The sequence below is a fragment of the Vicugna pacos genome, chromosome 4, assembly GCF_048564905.1.
Source record: "Vicugna pacos chromosome 4, VicPac4, whole genome shotgun sequence".
In the NCBI taxonomy this organism is placed as follows: Eukaryota; Metazoa; Chordata; class Mammalia; order Artiodactyla; family Camelidae; genus Vicugna; species Vicugna pacos.
In genome coordinates, this window is record NC_132990.1 from 50,891,266 (window position 1) to 50,909,946 (window position 18,681).

General features: G+C 46.8%; 1 protein-coding gene across 4 annotated transcripts in view; it reads right to left on the reverse strand.

The window, feature by feature from the left end:
• GABBR2 (gamma-aminobutyric acid type B receptor subunit 2) overlaps positions 1 to 18,681 on the reverse strand; it is a 354,329-nt gene that overhangs the window by 154,814 nt on the left and 180,834 nt on the right. For all 4 annotated transcript variants that reach the window (XM_031677345.2, XM_006204058.4, XM_072959804.1 and 1 more), the window contains one exon: positions 9,842 to 9,943. In XM_031677345.2, the coding sequence (XP_031533205.1) occupies positions 9,842 to 9,943 (102 nt within the window). The remainder of the gene's footprint in view (positions 1 to 9,841; positions 9,944 to 18,681) is intronic.

Here is an 18,681-nt window from a genome sequence, read left to right on the forward strand (position 1 = left end):
TCCTGTCTGCTCACCAGTGCCTGAATCACCCCCATCTCTTCAGGCCCACTCCCCTGGGCATAGCCACCATTATTCCCTACTCCGTGAACCACTACGGCCTCCTAGCTGGACCCCTGCCTTTAGTCCTGCCCCGTCCACCCCAGTCTCCACAGAGCAGACGAAGGGATCATTCCAAGATTCAAATGTGATGGTGTAAAATCTTTCCATGGCTCCTCGAGCTTTACAGATCAACCTCTAAGCTCCTCAGAGCACTGCAGATTCTTTACCAGCTGACTCCTGCTCATGTCTCTAGTCACATTTCTCACTACTCCACAGGAGAGAGAAGGAACTGCCTGGGGTACTCTAAAATGGTCTGCCATCCATTCACTCACTCATTCACTTATTCATTCATTCATTTTCTCACCCTGTCCCCTTTCTACAAGCTCATCCATCCAGAATGCCATTCCCTCCCACCCACTGGCTCTGCCTGGAGGGCTGCTGGTACTCCTGCTTCACGCCTTAGCTCAGGCAGCCCTACTCTGAGATGCCGTCTCTGTCCCATCAGGCTTGGTGGCCCAGAGCACTCTGTACTTCCCTCCATCATGGCCCAGGTCCACCAGTCTGTCTTCCCCATTGGACTGAGGTAACCTGATTCATCTCTGGTCTCCAGCTCCCAGAACAGGGCACAACACATATATCAATAAATAAGTACGGAATGCATGATTAAGTGAGTGAATGCTGTGTGAAGCCCCAAGCACACCGCCTGGCCCACAGTGGTTATTTAGTAGCTGGTGGTTATTATCATCAACTGCACTAATATCTTGCTAGCCTAGGGCCCAGGCTCTGGTTGGGTTCACGATGTCCATTTCTTCAATGAACAGAAGGACCCATACCTTCATGGCTGACTGCCTGACCACCTGCTGACAGATAAATAACCCACTCTGCCACTTGTGTACCATTTAGTGTCTCTGTTGTCATGACAACCAAGTTGCATGGACTGCTTGGTTCTGTGCTCCCAAACTGTTAGGATTGGATAGGGCCCAGGGGATCATTTATCTAGTTAACCCCTTCCCAGAGAGGCAAAAGGCTTTCCCCAAACCAGCACAGCACCCCAAAACTGGTGCTCTCACCTTGGTGCCCTGTGACCATCAGAGGACACTGGAGAAAGAGCCTATCCAGAGCCGAAATGTGCCTGATGCAGGGAGCTATTTGCACCCACTCTGGTTCTAGATGGTGAGTAAGTGGGGCAGGCTGCTGCAAAGTCTGGGAGGGAAGAGGACGAGCCAGCACCCAGTGTAGCCGGAGCCTGGATCCCAGGGTGGGGAGAAGACAAAGGCAGATGGGACTCGGCTGGGATCCTTAGGGGAATCTTGAGAGCAGCATATAAAGTTTAAGGTGCTCCTTAAATTGGGATATGTGTACTCCCAGGGCATAAGTAGTAGTCCTGAGAGTAAGAAAAGCACAGATATACCTGGTCCTTCTTTCTAGAGTAGTAATTTAGTAGAAGATTTGGGGGTGAGGGGAAAGGTTTTGGATTGGGGGAAACTTAAAAAAATTTTAACACATTCATACTTTCACAAAACTTCCAGAATCCCACTTTGCAATGTTGCATAACTTGTATATTTTTCTGAAAATACAGAGAGAGGAAGTAGAAATTTTGTGTTGGTAGTGGACCCTGCTTCCAGCCAAGCCTCCCCACCTCCCTGCCAGGGGTATAAGCATACACTCTTCTGCAGCTGAAATGGCTTGGGGGAAGTGGAAGGCATGCCAGGGGGTTGGGAAGAAGAGCTATGACCGTCTCTGAGGATGAGGGGGCAGAAGAGTGCTGTGATGTCAGAAACATGGCAGAGGGCAGGTTCTCAAAAATCACCACCATGCACTCTTGGCTTTGCAGGCGGCTGTCTGGAGTGAAAGTAGATTTCCTAAGATCAGACAAAAGACAACTTCTTCTGAGAGGCTAGATCTAAGGTCGTGGACCATAGTGGAGACCCATGTTCACACCCTCAATAGGCCACACCCACAAGGGAGGGGCAAACAAGGGAAGGGAACAGCCATGGGGTGCTTAGCCCAGGGAGGGGTGCTCAGGCCAAACCCTGGGTGGATTTCCTTTCCCCTTTCTGAGCCCCTCTCACGTTATCTAGAACCCCTTTGTCTGTGGGACCCTTAAAGGGAGCTAAAAGCACACACACATAAAAATGACACTTAAGAAGGATGACTCATTTCAAAGCACTGGTGTGTAACCCCCATTTTACAGGGGATCCTAGCAAAATCAAAATAAATGACAGTTCCCGAGATCTTTCCAGCCATGGTCCTAGGAGGTAGGTGCTATTACCGTGCCCACTCTGGATAGTTTCATGAGCAAACTGAGGCCCAAAGACTTAAGCAACTTTCGTAGGCTCAGCAGACACCGTGGGTCCTGTGTATCCCCTCCTCAGGGCTGGTGCACCCTTCCCAGCTGCAGTGGGGGTGGGCTACTGACAGCTCACTCCCTTCTCTGGAGAACTCCCCTAAGCCAAGGGGAGTTTCCTGGCCCGAGGAGGCCATGCTTTGTCCCACACCCCGCAGCAGCCAGTGACTGATTCACACAGATAGAAAACTCCAGCCCCCTTGCTGAAAGGTGGGACCAGCTTGTGGTGCAGGCCATGCTCCAGAGGCCTGGTGGGGCCAGGTCAAACCAGTCTCCAGCCAAGAGGCATTCTAGCCTAGCTCCCCTCCGCCTTATCCTGCTTCTCTCCCCTTCTCGTGCACACTTGCTGTAAGTCACTTTTACAAGAACCCCAGGCTCTGTTTCTAGGCAGTTCAACCTAAGACACCAGGTCACAAGGATAAGAAGTGGCACTGGCCTCAACCCAAGGTGGGTCTGGCCCCAGAGCCTAAGCACTTGATCACTCACCCCCGTATATCACCTCCCAGGCTGAGAAGGCAGGCCCCACGAGGTCTGAGCTGCTGGGACTCAGCGCTCAGTCTGCGGCAACAACTCATGGAGAAAAGTCTTACAGATTCTGAAGTGGAAGGACAAGAGCAGCAAGTGTAGTCCCGAGACATTAAAATAGCTAGTGTGCATCTAAAGAGCAGAAAAGCAGAAAGCTACCCATCCTGCCTTCCCTGTGACAGGAGTGTGGAGTCCTGCTAGAAGGTCAAGGTTGACCGTGACATTGACCTCTGGGTTATCCGGCATCTCCTGCCACCTGTGCATCTGTCTCGGCCCATGTTTCATAGCTTCCTGGTTTCCCACAGACTCACTACCTCGCTACCCCACTGGGCTGCTGAAAAATCAAATGAGACCATATTTGATGTCGTAGAAAGGGGTGAGATGCTACGAGTCCTAAGGTGGCTGAACTACTAGAGGCCGGCCATGATGCAGGCTGGAAGGTGCCCTGACTGGGGGCAGGGGGCACTGGTGAAGGGGTCAAAAGCCCAGGCCTGCTCCTGCTCCCCAACTCTGGTTGTGAGATCTGGGGTAAGCCTGAGACAGTTAGCCTAGATGTTCTTCCAAAGTCCATTTTGGCTCGGACAGACTGACTCCACACCCAAAATGAGTATTCTCTTTTATTTAGCTAAAATTAGTCTTTCTTAGACTTCCCCCACCCCAGAAGTGTCCCTAAAGGCAGAGAAGCAGGAGACATACACTCTTAAGGACAGGAGTGAAAGAGGGAATAGCCCATAGCAGCCCACTGGCAAAGCATGGCATTTCTTTAAAGTTTATTATTTTATCCCGAAAATTCACATATACTGAGCATGCCAATAACATATCTATGTTTATCTCAAGATAAAAATAATGCTTTTTCTTCCCAGATCTTTGCACAAAACTAGCCTGCTGAGATGAGGCACCACATTTACTCTATAGCTTTGTGTCATATATACAAGCTGTATATATGAACCTCAGGTTCAGGCAGGGCTTGTGGCCAGTGGGGTGAGGGGTAACTCCCACTAGGATTCTGCCATGGAGCAAAGTGGGAACAGTCCCCCTCAAGGCCTATCCTTGTGGTCTTCCTGTGATAGACGGAATAATGGCCCACCAAAGATGTCCATGTCCTAATCCCCAGAACCTGTGAATAAGCTACGTGACATGGCGAGGGGGAACTAACATTGCAGGTAGAATTAAGGTTTAAATATAATCAGTCAACTGTTTTATAAAACGGGGAGAGTCTGAATCCTGAATGATGGGTTGGAGGCTCCAGGGAAGGCCAAAAAAGAAACTGAAGTGAACAGAGGGGCATGTCTGGAGCCTGGCGCCCTCCCCCGCAGAGCCCAGCTCCTCAGTGCGGGCACCACAGGAACACCCAGGGCAGTCTCTGGCCAGTGCAGGGGGTGGCCTCTCAGCCCAGCCTGGCGACAGTTAACTTTCAAGGCCCCTGTTTGAAACAGCCTGGAATGAGCTTAAAGGCCTGGGGTCTTCGTGACACAGACATGGTTTTATTTCCCAACTTTCTTTTAGATGAACTTTGACACATATCTGCTAAATCAGCCTGATTAATTCCATTATTCAGTTCCTCTGTGTTCTTGCTTATTTTTGCCTGGCTGATCCGTCCAAGACTGAGAGAGATGTTGTGGCTCCCAATACTATTGTGTTTCTGTCAATAACAGGCTTTTCTTTATATATTTCAGTGAGATGTAATTTAGAACAATAATGGCCCATGAGTGTGCTACTCTCAGGGTGAATTGTTCTCTTATCTATAGAAAATGACTCTCCTTAATCCTGTTTAACGCCTGTACCTTGAATTCTCTTTGCTCCAATGTGAACACTGGATTCTTGCTTCAGTTTGGCTTGCCTGATACACCTTTGCCCGACCTTGGACCTTTCTGTGTCACTTGGTCTCTTGTAAATAGAACTATAGTTAGTTGTTCAAAACACAATTTGAAAGTCTTTGCCCCTTAACAGGGAGTTTGACCTATTTGAATTTATGATCAGAATGAACATATTTGGTCTGCAGTTACAGTTTATGCTTTCTGGTTTTCACGTTGGCTTTCTGCTTTTCGATATGTGGACTAGATTTTCTTTGCTTTTACCTTTCGTGTTTCAGGAGCTTCAGGCTCTGCATTACAGTATATTTACCATTAAGTTATTCAAAGCCTTCTTAAACTTATATTTTTCTAATTATGAAACTCATCAGCAAAACAGTCTCTTTTGAGTCTCTCTTCTACTTAAGAACCAGGAGTTAAGCATCCAATATCTTTTTACTCACTTCTTTGGCTCTGTTAATGGAACTTGGGTTTTTATATCTCAATTACTGTTATTACAGTATCTATTTGTATTATGTATATATGCATGTTTGCTTTCCAAATGAATTTCTGCATCTGCATATTCTTTTATAACAACTTTTCATAACAACTACTTAGCTCTCTTTTCACGTGTTTCGGTGGTCCCTGCTCAGCCGTTTCTGTCATGACCTCAGCTGTAGTTTGTTGTCATTCCCGGAGGGCTGATATAGGACTTCAAGGATTAACTTCAAGAAGGGCAGCTGGCTAGTACATCATGCGAGCCTCACACGTTGGAGAAAGTCTCCCAGTTGCTCCATTGCTTCTAGGCTCGAATGTTGCAGGGAGTTCACGTAGCCTGATTTTACACCTTTGTGGGAAATCTGTTTTTCCTTGTCTAGATACTTGTAGATTCCCCCCTTATGTTTGTATTGCAAGACCTTTGCAAAAATGTGTCTGGGGATGATTCTCTTTTCACCCACTCTGCTACAATGAGGAAAGGCCAGCTCATCTGCACATAGAGTTGGCACAATTTCCTTATGAAACTGTTGATTTTGTAGTTCCAAAATGGTTGTATACCAGCAATTTTGTATGGTCCAATCTAGTAGATCTCTCCTGAGCCCCTTAAGTTTGTCTCCTTTTTGAAAAAAAATAAACTTATTTGAGAAGTGTTAGATTTATGGTAAAATCACAAAGAGAGTATAGAGAGTTGCCATGTGTCCCCCACCCAGTTTCCCCTATTATTAACATTTTATGTTACTATGGTACATTTGTTATAATTAATGAATCAATATCAATTCATTATTAACTAAAGCTCATACTTTATTCAGATTTTCTCAGTTTTTCTCTAGTGTCTTTTTTCTATTCCCAGATCCCTTCCAGGATACCACATTCTATTTCATCATCATGTCTCTGTAGGCTCCTTTTGGCTTAGACATTCTTTAGTTTTGAAGACCCAGGCAGTTTTGAGGAGTATTGGTTGGGTATTTTGCAGGATGTCCTTCAACTAGAATTCACCTGATGTTCTTCTCCTGGTTAGACTGGGGTTATGGGTTTTGGGGAGAAAGATCACCAACCACATCACATCAAGGGGACATACTATCAACATGACTTATCACGGTTAATGCTGACCTTGGTCACTGGGCTGCAGTCATGTTTGTCTAATTCTTCCAATATAAAGATGTTCTTTTTTCCTCCTTTTCATCCTGAAGTCGTTTAACAAGTGGGTCATTCTGCTCTACCTCTTTGAGTCTGAAATACCTACGTAAATTATTTGGAACTCTTTGGCACAGAGGATTTGTCTATTCTCTCCCATTTACTTTTTCAATCAACTCATGAATATTTATTTTATACTTTGGGTTATAATCCAATACTACTTTTATTTTATTGCTCAAATGTCCCAGCCTTGGCTATTGGGAGCTCTTTCAGTTGGCTGCTGTATTCTTCTGACACACCCCCATCAGTGTGTGTCGTTGTTTTGAGCACATCCTTAACTTTCTGGCATGACAAGATGCTCCAGGGTCATCTTGTATATTCCTGTCCCAGTCCGAGAATCAGTCATCCCTCAGAGGAGCCCTGGTTCCTGTTCGTGGAGGTATTAGAAACCAAGATCTGGGTGGTAGGTGTGCTTGCCGATACTGGGGTGCCTATTTTGTTTTATATTTTGGTTCTGTTTCATTTGTCCTGGTTCTCCCATAGGATCTCCCTTCTCCACTGTCCATAACTTATCTTTCCTCTCATTAGATTGATCTCTTTGACCACTGCCTCCGAATTCTGGAAAAGTATTTCCAGTTTGTCCTCCGTATGACTGATTTTTATTTTCCTTGGCATTAACTCTGCTTTCTACTACCTCCAATGCAGATTTAAATTATGCTATTTGCTATTTAGTTTTCTTCCTTGTCCTCTGTACCTCCTTCTCTATCTTATCCCACGGCAAACCAGAGATTTGCTTTTTCTTTGAGCTTTGCAGAAGTTACTTTTCTTTGTTCCTGAGTATTTTATCCTTGTGTCCTCTCTTGGTTTTGCCTGTCCAGACTTGGTATTTTATTTGCACACACTCAGCAAATTTGTTGAGCAAATTAGTTTTGGTTCCAGGTGATGGGGGATAAAACAGTGACCAAGACAGACAGAAACTGTTGCCTCCTAGAGCTTACTTCCTAGTGGGAGGAGACAGATAACAAAACCACCAGGTAAAATGAATAGGACGCCAGACATTGTTGTGGGTTGAACTGTGTCTCCCAAAGATATATTGAAATCCTAACCCCCAATACCTCAGAATGTGACCTCATTTGAAAACAGGGTTGTTGCAAATGGAATTAGTTAAGATGATGTCATACTGGAGTAGGGTAGGCTCCTAATCCCACGTGACTAGTGTCCTAATAGGAAGACAATGTGAAGAGAAAGGGAGGAGATGCCAGGTGAGGCAGAGACTGGAGTCACACAGCTGCAAGTCAAGGAATGCCAAGGATAGCCAGTGACACCAGAAGCTAAGAGCAAGGCAGAAGAGTCCCCAAACCTTCTAGAGAGCATGGCCTTGCTGACACCCTGACCTTGGACTTCTAGCCTCCAGAATGTGAGACAATAAACTTCTGTTGTTTTAATCCACCTAGTTTGTGGTATTTTGTTATGGCAGCCCCTGGAAACTGACACAGATGCCCATCAGTGAAAAGGAGAAAATTAGCAGAAAGGGGGAGTGGGAGCATGAGGGGTAGGGATTTTAATTTTAAATAAAGCACTCAGGGAAGGCCTCTGGGAAAAGGAGACAACTGAGAAATGACTAGAAGAAGGTGCAAGAAGGGGCTATGTGGGTTCTGGAGGAAGAACACTCCATGCAGAGGGGATCCTTTGCCAATAGACTGAGCGTGCTGTCCTTGGCTCTGCTCTCCCGAGCTTATGTGATGCTGGAATCCTTTCTCAGAACCGCAGCTGTGCAGGGTGGTGGAGAAGCTGGACCATGGTGTTGCCCAGATTCAGGTTTGAATTCCAATCTACTGCTTTCTAGCTGGGTGACTTGGATTGAGTTCCTTAACCTCTTCGAGCCTCAAGTTCTCTGTGCGTGAAATGGGAATACAAAGATTCCCTCAGCCCCAGTGCTTGGAGAGGACAGAATGGGCAAGTGCAGGTCAAGGGCTGTGCATGGGGCCTGGCCCTTGCTCAGTGCACTGGAAAGGCCAGCTGCTGTTTTTAGCATCGTTACTATCACTCACGCTTCCGTTGGAGTCAGATGGTTGATGGGAATTCCATCCCCAATTTCTTGTAGACTTTCAACTAGTGCTTCTGCTCCATACAAAAGGCTCTTTAAATTTTAAAGCCCACAGAACTCCGCTGGACCTCTGAGATGCAGGAAGCTATTTCAAGTGCCCACCCTGGGGAGACACTGCGGGTGGCAGGAGAATGTCAGCGCAGCATCAGGCCCCCACCCCTACCCCCACCCAGGGCTCCCAGGGCTGAAATGTCACATGCACATGTGGTGTCTGCTCCTGAGAAGGTGACAAACACCTGGTGCCCTGGTCCCTTACTCCCCATTTTTGGGCCTTAGTCTCCCCATTTGTGAACTGAAGGCTTTGTAAGCTCTAAGCTTCCACCTGCTCTGACTGACTGGTATACCCTGGGGCCAGCCCAAGAGAGAAGGGCCATGTCAGCAGTTGGCGTCTAGGGTCTCAGACAACTTTCAATGTAGACATGAGGAGTGGAAGAGTAAGGTGACGGCTCTGTCTGTACCTGCTTACAGCTTCCCAGAAGCTCCTCGCTGCCCTCAGGATAAAAGACCCAACTTTTTATCTCGGCATTCAAGGCTTGTGGAAACTGGCTCCAAACTCTGTTTCCAGCCTCAGCATCTTTCCCGTAGCTCCACCCCTGAGACTCCCACCTCCTGGAATTCCTGCTGGTCCCAAGTGCGCAGTAAGCATGGCTGCCCTGCCCTCTGATCTTTACCCTTCCCTCCCTGCTGGGCTCCTGCAGGTCCCCATCTGGTCATCCTCCACGGCTGTCCCTTCTCTGGAGCCTCGTCTGAACCCTCTCCCTGGGGAGGACGAGTCACTTCTCCCTTTGTTCCCCAGCCCCTCTGTTCCTGATTCCCCTGAGACGTATCTGCCTTCCTCACCAGCTCTGAGTGACCTGACAACATGGGCAAGCCTGATGGTGTCTGTGAGCCCAGGAAAGGGTCCGGCACAAACACAGTGATTGAGAGGGTTTGTGGAATGAACAGATGACAGGGACTAGTTACACCTGGGCAAACTTCTGGTTGACCTTTCTGTTCCTGGAGTGAGTGTCACTAGAGGGGGTCAGGAGACTGAGCTTTTAGTCCCAACAACAGTTCTTCCTTGCTGTGGCTTTGGGAAAGACAGTTCCTCTCTCTGAGCCTCTTCCCAACAGACATGGTAATAATCATGCCCTGCTTGCCCCTCCAGCTGGGTAAAGAGACACAGGATCACTGAGCAAGGTCCACGTGGCTGTGCACCTGGCACAGACCTCTGGCCAGTGAGGGACAGCAAGCAAGGGGACAGGAAGGGAAGCCAGCTCCTGAGAGCTTCACCCCATGTCTCAGATGCCAGGGATGAAATGAAATGGCCTAAACTTAAGGCTCCTTCAAAGTCAGGGGATCTGGGGAACCCCAGGAGCCTGCTGCCCATCTGTCTCCCAGGCTATGGCCAGCGGCACCTACCTTAAGCTTCTTGACACTGGTGCAAGGATCATTGGAGAAGCTCTCGGTGTCTGAAATTTCAATGTCCTCACCGTACAAAACCCCGGTCAGGTCGTTCCTCACCTGTCAGCAAAGAGAAAGCAGAGGGTGGGTGTGCTGGCAGCCACAGGAAGGGCCGGTTCAGAGGGCTCACTCCTCCTGGGAAATGGCTCAAATGGGCGAAGTGATTTTCTCCAGCAATGTGCAAAAGGGGTAGGTTTTATCTTCATTATAAACTAAAGCACCCTCTGGGGCCTTGGAGATCCCCCAGCACCAACCCACACTTGACACATAGGCATAAAGAGGCCAGACAGGGAAGGGGCTTAACTAAAATTGCCCAGGAATTTCCTGGAAGAATTAAGATGAACATCCAAGTCTTTGGATTTTCATGCTGGTGTTTCATACTGTCTCCAAATCAGATTAGTCAAATACATCTCTATTTATATTTTACATTATTTATTTGCAATACTACTTCATTTCCAGGGTGAAGAAATAGCTGAGATATTCAGAAAAGAGGAAAGAGTAAGGGGGTATAGCAGCAGCCTGTGATGTTAGACACAACTATGTGTCTGCTGGCATGCAGAGTCACTAACATCTACGTGCTTGGAAAACAGAGCTGCAAACTTCCATGTTCACAGGGACTCGCCAGTGTGTGAAGCAGCCTGTGGCCTGTGTGGAAAGACACTAGGGGGTTATGGGGGCTGTGGCAAACTGGTGACCATGTGCCTCACCTAAAGATGGCACTTGCTGCTCGGCTCCAAACATACTATGCCAGAATGTTGGTCTAGAGTTACCAGGCTTTCTGATTTGAGAGGAGAAATCAGATATCTAGATTTTTAAAATATAAGATCCCCCACATTTTAAAATGTTAATATGATTTTCAATTAAAAACACACACACACACAAAGTAAGAACCAAACCAAATAAATCTGAAGTCTGTATCTGGCCTGTGTCCATGGTTGTGTACCCTGTGACATAAACCAATGGAAACTGGACTCTGTTTTAGTAGAAAAAACCAGGTGGGAATTTTGGGACCCAGGTTTCAGGTCCTGCTGTTTCTGACTTGCTTGTGACCTCAGCCTCTCTGTGTGACCCTTTTCTTCCTAGGGCTTCAGTTTCTTCCTCTTTAAGAGGAGATGATCTTACTCCTTGTTCATACCCATTAAGAAATGGCTATTATCACCCCCCTCAAAACAGTAAGTGTTAATAAGGATGTGAAGAAATTGGAACCTTTGTGCACTGTTAAAATTAACTGTAGAATTATCATATGATCCAGCAATTCCATTTCTGGGTATATATCCAAAAGAATTGAAAGCAAGGACTTGAAGAAATACTTGTACACTCATGTTCATAGCAGCATTATTCACAATAGCCAAAAGCACCCCAAATATTCATCAACAGATGAATGGATGAACAAATTGTACTTTATACATATGATGGAATAATATTCAGACTTAAAAAGGAATAAAACTTTGACACATGCTACAACACAGATGAACCTTGAACACATTATGCTAAGTGAAATAAGCCAGATACAAAAGGATAAACATTGTAGGATTCCACTTAGACGAGGACCTACAGTAGTCAAATTCACAGAGACAGAAAGGAGAACAGGGCTTCTAGGGGCTGGGAGGAGGGAGTGAGGAGTTATTGTTTATTGGATACAGAGTTCTGTTGGGATGATGGGAAGTTCTGGAGATGGCTGGTGATGCTGGCTCCACAACGATATGAAAGTACTTAATGCTTCTGCCCTGTAAATTTAAAAGTGGTTAAAATGGTAAATTTGATGTTATGTATATTTTACCACAATAAAAGAAACACTTCTTGTTTCAACCATTGGTAGATCCTCCCAATGTACGTATCAAAATCTTTCGAATAATTAGGCCCTGAATGTTGCAGGATGGTCACTGGGAAGCCACCATCGTGGAAGCGGAACAAACCGGGTTTCAATGGGAACTGCTGTATTCCACTCCTTTAAAAGAAATACGATGCAAATAGAGCAAAATGTGAACACATTAATTCTGGGTAGCAAGTCCATGGGTGCTTGGTATTCTGTGGTTTCCTGAATGCTCGAAATACTTTGTAATAAATGTTTTGTAAAAAGAATGAAACTGCCACAGTCAGGGTGAAACTTGTCCATCCTTAGTTCCTACATCTATTTTGACGGAAGACTGGGAACTAGCTGATGGAAAAAAAAGTTGACTTTGCCATTACAGTTTATTTCTGCTGCCTCAAATCCTTTCTGGTTGCAGGTGGGGTTCCATTATTAGTTCTGTGTGTCATAGTGGTGCCGTGGAGAAACAACAATTATTAAACACAGAAAATGTGCAAACTCGCCCCTGCTGGAAGGCAAGGCAGCCAGCGCACACGTGACCAGCCATGCACAGTCAAGCCTCAGCTCTTCACTTGCACGCCACCCAAACATAGGGAAACTACCTGAGCTCTTTTGAGTCTCAGTCTTTTCACCTGCAAAATGGGGGCAATAAGTGTAAGCATGTAACTTACAGGGTTGTTACAGGGCCCAGCAAGGACACGGAGGATGTGGAATGGCTTCATAAACTCTAAAGTTATTTGAGCTGGTTAAAAGCTGGAATGATCATTTCCATGCACAAGACATGGATGGCATCAAGGTGGTCAGTGGCTAGGCTCTATCTGAATAAGTGTGTGTGTGAGAGCTATATATAATTAAGGCAGGAAAAAATATTTCATAGGTGGTCAGGACACAAAACAAACAAAACCGAAACACCCTAGAGGTCATCTCATTCTGCCCCTAATTTCACAAATGAGGAAACTGGGGTGTGACTCCCAGTCCAGTGCTTTCTGCATTCTCCCAGGCTCTTCTGGACTCCGCCAGATGTGGATGGTTCCTGAAGCTTATGAGCCAGAACAGGTCAGAACAGATGGTTGGTGCAATCAGCCACTCACTGCCCATAATTTCAGCACCAAGAAGTCTGTCTGCTCGAGTATTTATTCTAATGGATTTTTTTTCTGGGAAGTAGGGAAGCAAATAGAAGAAACTAGTAATAAATGGTATTTTAAAATAACCAAAACAAGGAAAAGAAGTAATGATCTATCTCACAAGGAAAAAAAATCCATACTCTTACATGTGGATAGAAGGATCATTCAGTGCACTGATTAAAGATTACTAAATAAATTAGAAAAAAGACCTATTTTTTTTTCCTTCTGAAGCAGCAGGTATCTCTTGTTTAATGGGGCCAATGTCTTTTAGCAGCTTGCTATAAACTGCATTTCTGCTAAGTGAATCCTATTTTCTTTATTCACCTCCATTATAAAAGCAGAAATATCTTCTTCCTGGAAAGGAGTAATCCTTAATTTCCCAGATAATAAAATACATTCACACATACACACACACTCAAGGATAGCCAGGGTCCCACTGGGGGGCCTAATCTACATATTGGGCCCAGAGAGGTAGCCATCAGGCGTCTGATCTGCTGAAAGGCCCTGGCCATCCTGGAAGGGAGGGGGAAAGATGGGTTCTGATGGGCAGGGAGGGAACAGAGAAGTAGGCTGCCCATCACCTGGAAGGGAGGGCCAGGGCTGCCAGTGGAGTGAGGAAGGCCACAAGTGGGGTTCCTAGTGCTGTTAGAAGGGGGATTAGGAAGGGCTGAGTCCTTAAAGGCCTGGATCTCCAGGCCAGCCCACAGGGCTGAGATAGCCTAAGGGAAGAACTCTCCTTGCTTCTGGAGCAAATGAATCCAGGCCCTGGCCACAAGAGCAAATCTGAAAGAAGCCCAGGTCACTCGGTACCAGAGAGAGCAGGTTGGGTCAGAGCTCCAGGAATAAATAATGAGGGATAGGCTTGGAGGCAATAGCTGTTGACTTTTTCCTCCAAGAACTGGAATGGGCCATGGATATGAAGTCATACAAGAAGGCATGTCCCTAAAGAAGTGGCAGTGGTTCTCATGGTGTGGCCCCTGGATCAGTAACACCAGCATCATCTGAGGGAACGTGTTAGAAATGCAAATTCTCAGGCCCACCTCAGACCTACTGGATCATACACTTAGGGGTGGGGTCCAGCAATCTGTGTTTTAACCAGCCCTCCAGGTGATTCTGATGCATGTTCAAGTTTGAGAACCACTGCCCTAAAGGAGGCAGGACAAGTTTTAAGCAAACCATTGGTAGTGGTATGAAAAAATACCTCCCATGGCTTGGATATTTTCCCCTTGAGCAAGAGCCCAGAATGTGCTGATGTGAGTAAAACAATTGCCAAAAGTGTGAGTAGGACTGGGAACCGCATTTTAAAACGTATCACATCTAGAACGATGGAGAGGACAATCGTCCTCTGGCCTGTCCACCCCAGGCCACACCTGGAGTGCTGGGCTCAGTTCTGGTTGCATTTATCAGGGATTGTGACAAAGTGGCTCAGACTCAGAGGAGAGAGGTGTGGCTATGACAGGGACCAAGAGCCCTTTGGGTGACCATGGATATGGAGATAGGGGGTGGAAGGGTGGGGGTGTAAAAGTCATAAGAGGTGACACCAATGACTCCTCAGGGCTCCCATGTAGCCTTGGGAATCAAACATCCAAATCTAAGAATTTTAACATACAAATCCAGACTTCAAGCTCTAGGGAAGTCCAACATCTTGAAAGACGTCAAGAGCCAGGCAGAATCAGCAGCTTTGGGGGAAAGCCCAGAGCTGGAGGACGATCCTGCTCAGGCTGAGCGGGAGAAAGTGCCGTCAGGTCAGATCAGCCGTCTGAACTGCGGGCCCAGTGGGTCTGCACACAGCCTGCCTCCCAGCTGTTTCACAGGACCATGAGTGAAGGAGTGAAGGGGTGACAGGGACTTGTCACTCCAATGAAGCCATCACAATGGCCTCGCTCCTCTAACTGAGCACACAGCCTCCATCCACATGCTTGGCATCAGAAACTCACAGCTGGTCTTCATCTGTCCTGCAAAATGTAGAGGGAGAAGTGGACAGGCGTGGGGAGGAAAGGGGGATCAGAGGAAGACATGTGCAGCTAGTGGTATTAGGAAAGGAGTGTAGGTGAACAGACTGGGAGAATTTTCTGGCTTAGCATAACTGACTCCACAGGACCCATTTTAAGCATAATGTGGGTCCACTCTGTTCTATCAGGGAGGCTTGTCACCACCTTTGAGCAATCCCCAGTGCAATTCCACCTGCAGGCCTCTCCCTGTTCTGAAGCCTGCACCTCTTCACTAACATGTATCAGCTGCCCAGATGATGCTCCTTGTCTCTAGAAATCACCCAGTGATTGGCCATATGAGATAAGTGTATTATGTGCCCCTACCCTGAGTAACTGCCATGTGGGTTAGGCTGTTCTCTCTATCCACACTAACCTTGCTTCAGGGTCCCAGGACCGTATCTGTAGGCCCTGTCAGTTTCCTATCCCCCTGCAAGTTTCCGCTGCCCACAGGCCAGGCCAATTAACTCCCTGTTCTAACAGATCCTCCACCTCAGCCCTGGAAACCCTTCATCCTCCAGCAAGGCAATGTAAGGAGCCTGAGGTCAGGAGGTCAGGGGTTCAGCCCCCTGCCAACTTGGCATGCAGCTTTCTTAGATCTCAGGCTCTCAATCAGGGCTCTGGCTTCATTCCTGGGGTTGGAATTCCATCTCTTGCCCAGTCACTCCCTTGCCTCTGGGCTTGAGTCCCTCTCTAGACAGCTACCGAGTGCCTGGTCATTCCAGAATGGGGCCCTGTTTGTTCTTGCCAGTCTCTCTCACTCTCATTCATTCATTCAGTCATGATATTGACATCTTTTCTGTTCCAGGTACCATGCAAACTAGTACTAGGGCTCTGATGCTGAGCAAAACCATTCATTGTCTTGGATCTCTGTCTAGGGGGATTGAGAGACATTAATCAGATAGTTACCCTGGTACCTACCAACACAAGGGCACTCATATTCAGGGGTGTGCTTCTGGGAGAGGCTATCATGGAGAAGTCAGACCCAGGCCAGAAGGAAGGGCAGAGAGAAGGATTTCAGGCTGAAGAGCAGCACATGCAAAGGATCTAGTGGGAGGGGGCTGGTAGGAAAACCAGAAGAGCGTGGCTGAGCTAAAGCAGAGCATGGGCAGGGGGCTAGGGGAGGCAGAAGATTGCTGGAATGAAATGAGAATGAGAGAGAAGAGGTGGGTGGGGGAAGACCACGAGGGCCTCATAATTCACACAAAAGATTCTGGTCTTGAGCCTAGAACAGTGGGAGCCTAAGGACAGTGTTGAGGGAGGGGGTGCCATGATTACAACTGTGTTTTAAAACCAAGACTTAGGCTGCCGTGGGACCCATGGAGTCACAGGCATGAAGGAACAGAAAAGCCATTGAGGCAGCTACAGAATCATCCAGCTGGATGAGGAGATGGTGGTACAGGTGACAAGAAGTGATCCATTTGAGGATATATTGGGGCAACTAATAATCTGTATTAGTCATCTGTTGCTGTGTAACAAATTATCCCAAAACTTACTAGCTTAAAACAAGAAACATTTATTATCTCACACAGTTTCCATGAGTCAGGGCTGTGGAGGTGACTTAGCTGGGTGCTCTGGCCCAGGGTCTTCCAAGAGATTGTTTCAGGATGTTGGCTGGGGCTGCAGTCACCTGGAGCCTTCTGGGCTGCATATTAGAATCACCTAGGAGTCTTTAAAAACTACTGATGCCCTGGCTGCATCCTAAACCAACAAGAACCTCTAGGATAGAGCTCTCCAGGTGGTTCCAACATGTAACTAAAATCAAGGACCACAAATGAAGGGGCAAAAGCCACAGAACTGCCAGGCTCACAGCTGGGCTGCCAGCCTGCCTAAAAAGCCCTCCAAGTCACCTACCCCAACCTTCTCCAGGTTCTGGGCACCATCTTCCTATACAGCTGGGACTCCCCTCCTGACCCATGCAATAGTTATGTCTCTTCTTTATCATCTTTAACCCCAAGATCCTTCTACTCCTGGCTCCCAGCACCGCGAGCAGATCCTGACCACGTCAGAAGGGACAATGGAGGGAAGGCAAGCAGGGAGAAGGGAATGAGAGGCAGAGAGAAAGTAAGAAAGGGAGAAACAACAGAATATTAGTTAGCTATAAGTTTAAGCTGTAAGTTATCATATTTCAACTGCATGTCCCGGGCGGGGAAGGCTCTGATGGAGCTTGTGAAGTGTACCATGGAGGCTGCGGGGAGTATGAGAGGCTCCAGAACACTAGGCTTCTGTTGCCAGTAGTTCCCTAGACGCCTTCCCTAAGGAGGCCACTGCACCAGCTGAGGAATCATCCAGATCCAGGTAAAGATGGGGAGAACCAGGTCTGCACACACGCACTTTACAACTCTGAAAATTCTAATTAGGTTACGAAATGAACTTGAGAGCAAAGCGAGTTCCCAGCTCCCCTATGGAAGCTGAGGTAACCTACTTTGTCATTCAAATACACTCGCTATATATAGCCCTAGATTGTGCCAAAATGTCACTTCTCTTACCTGACTAAAGCGTATAATTATAGATTTACTTCTATTCATTCATGAAATATGTCTTCACTTGATTAAACAGTTCATTCAAGTAAAATCCATTAAAATATGGAACATGTTAAAATGTGGCTCGTTAGAGGCAGAGGGCACTACTGTAGTTAAGATGCTAATTAGGATAAACAGGCATTTAAAACACTCAAATCTTTGAATAATTCAGGTCACTTTTACCGGGGCTGGAGCTCCCCAGGAACCACCATTAATTTAAACCAATTAAAAAATTAGCCTGGAGAAGAGTAGACTAAGGCAGGAAGTGATGGCCAATCTCAAAACCTGAAGGGCTGTGGTATGGAAGGGAGGGCACCTGGTTCTGGGCACCTCTGTGTTCAAGGAGGGACCAACAGGTAGGTGGCTCAAGAAAGCAGATTTTGGCTTAAAGCCAAAAAGAACTTTCTAATGATGGAGAAGGTAGCTTTGGTAGGTAACGAGCTCCCTATCATCAGAGGTGTGCAAGTAGAATCTGGTCAGAATACTGGAGAGGGGTTTTTTTTCTTTCGTCGCCAATGTTTGTGGTTCCAGGAAAGTAAGTTTTAAAATCTCACCTGTGCCCATTCCTTGTCTTTTTGAATGTTAACGTTACTGAAGCAGCCCTCTGCAGCTCTGAAGTTTTTCAAAGATTTTAGGCATGCACTTAAGAGTCCCATAAAAACTTATCCATGAGGTTTTATTTCTACCTTTCTGAGGAGGCTCATGAAACAAAGAGCCTGAGGAACACTCATGACACAAAGAGACCTGGCAGCTACTGGTTCAATTCACATTCCCTTGGTTAAGCCCCAGCTTCCTGTCCCATTCACACCCTCACGTCACAGGCTGAGGTTTCCTGACGGGAACACTGGTTTCCCTCTACTCAGTAGCTACTTGTCTGTCCTAAAGAAATATGACTTTCCTCACTTTCCCAGAGTTACCAAGAGCAGGAAACCAAGGTGGGGACCATGAGTAGCTGTGTCATGGGACACAGGGGTCCAGGTGGGGGGCCACCAGCCACATGAGCCTTAGTGGAGGGCTCAGGAGTCCAGCACGGATGACTCAAGGGAACTAGGGCTCTCTGGCTCTCAAACCCCTGTTCTCATCAGCCAGCCTTCCACAGTTTTAAAAATTCCAAAGAATCTTAAGTGTGATGAACACAATAATTACCAATCCCCCTCCACCGCCCGCCGAAGATGTCCCCATCCTCATCCCTGGAATATGTTACCTTACATGGCAAAGGGGACTTTGCAAAGGGGTGTAAGTGAAGGATCTTGAGATAAGGAAACCATCCTGGATTATCGAGAAGAGCCCAAGGTGATCACAGGGGTCTTTATAAGGGAAAGAGAAAGGTAGGAAAGTCAGAATCCGAGGAGAC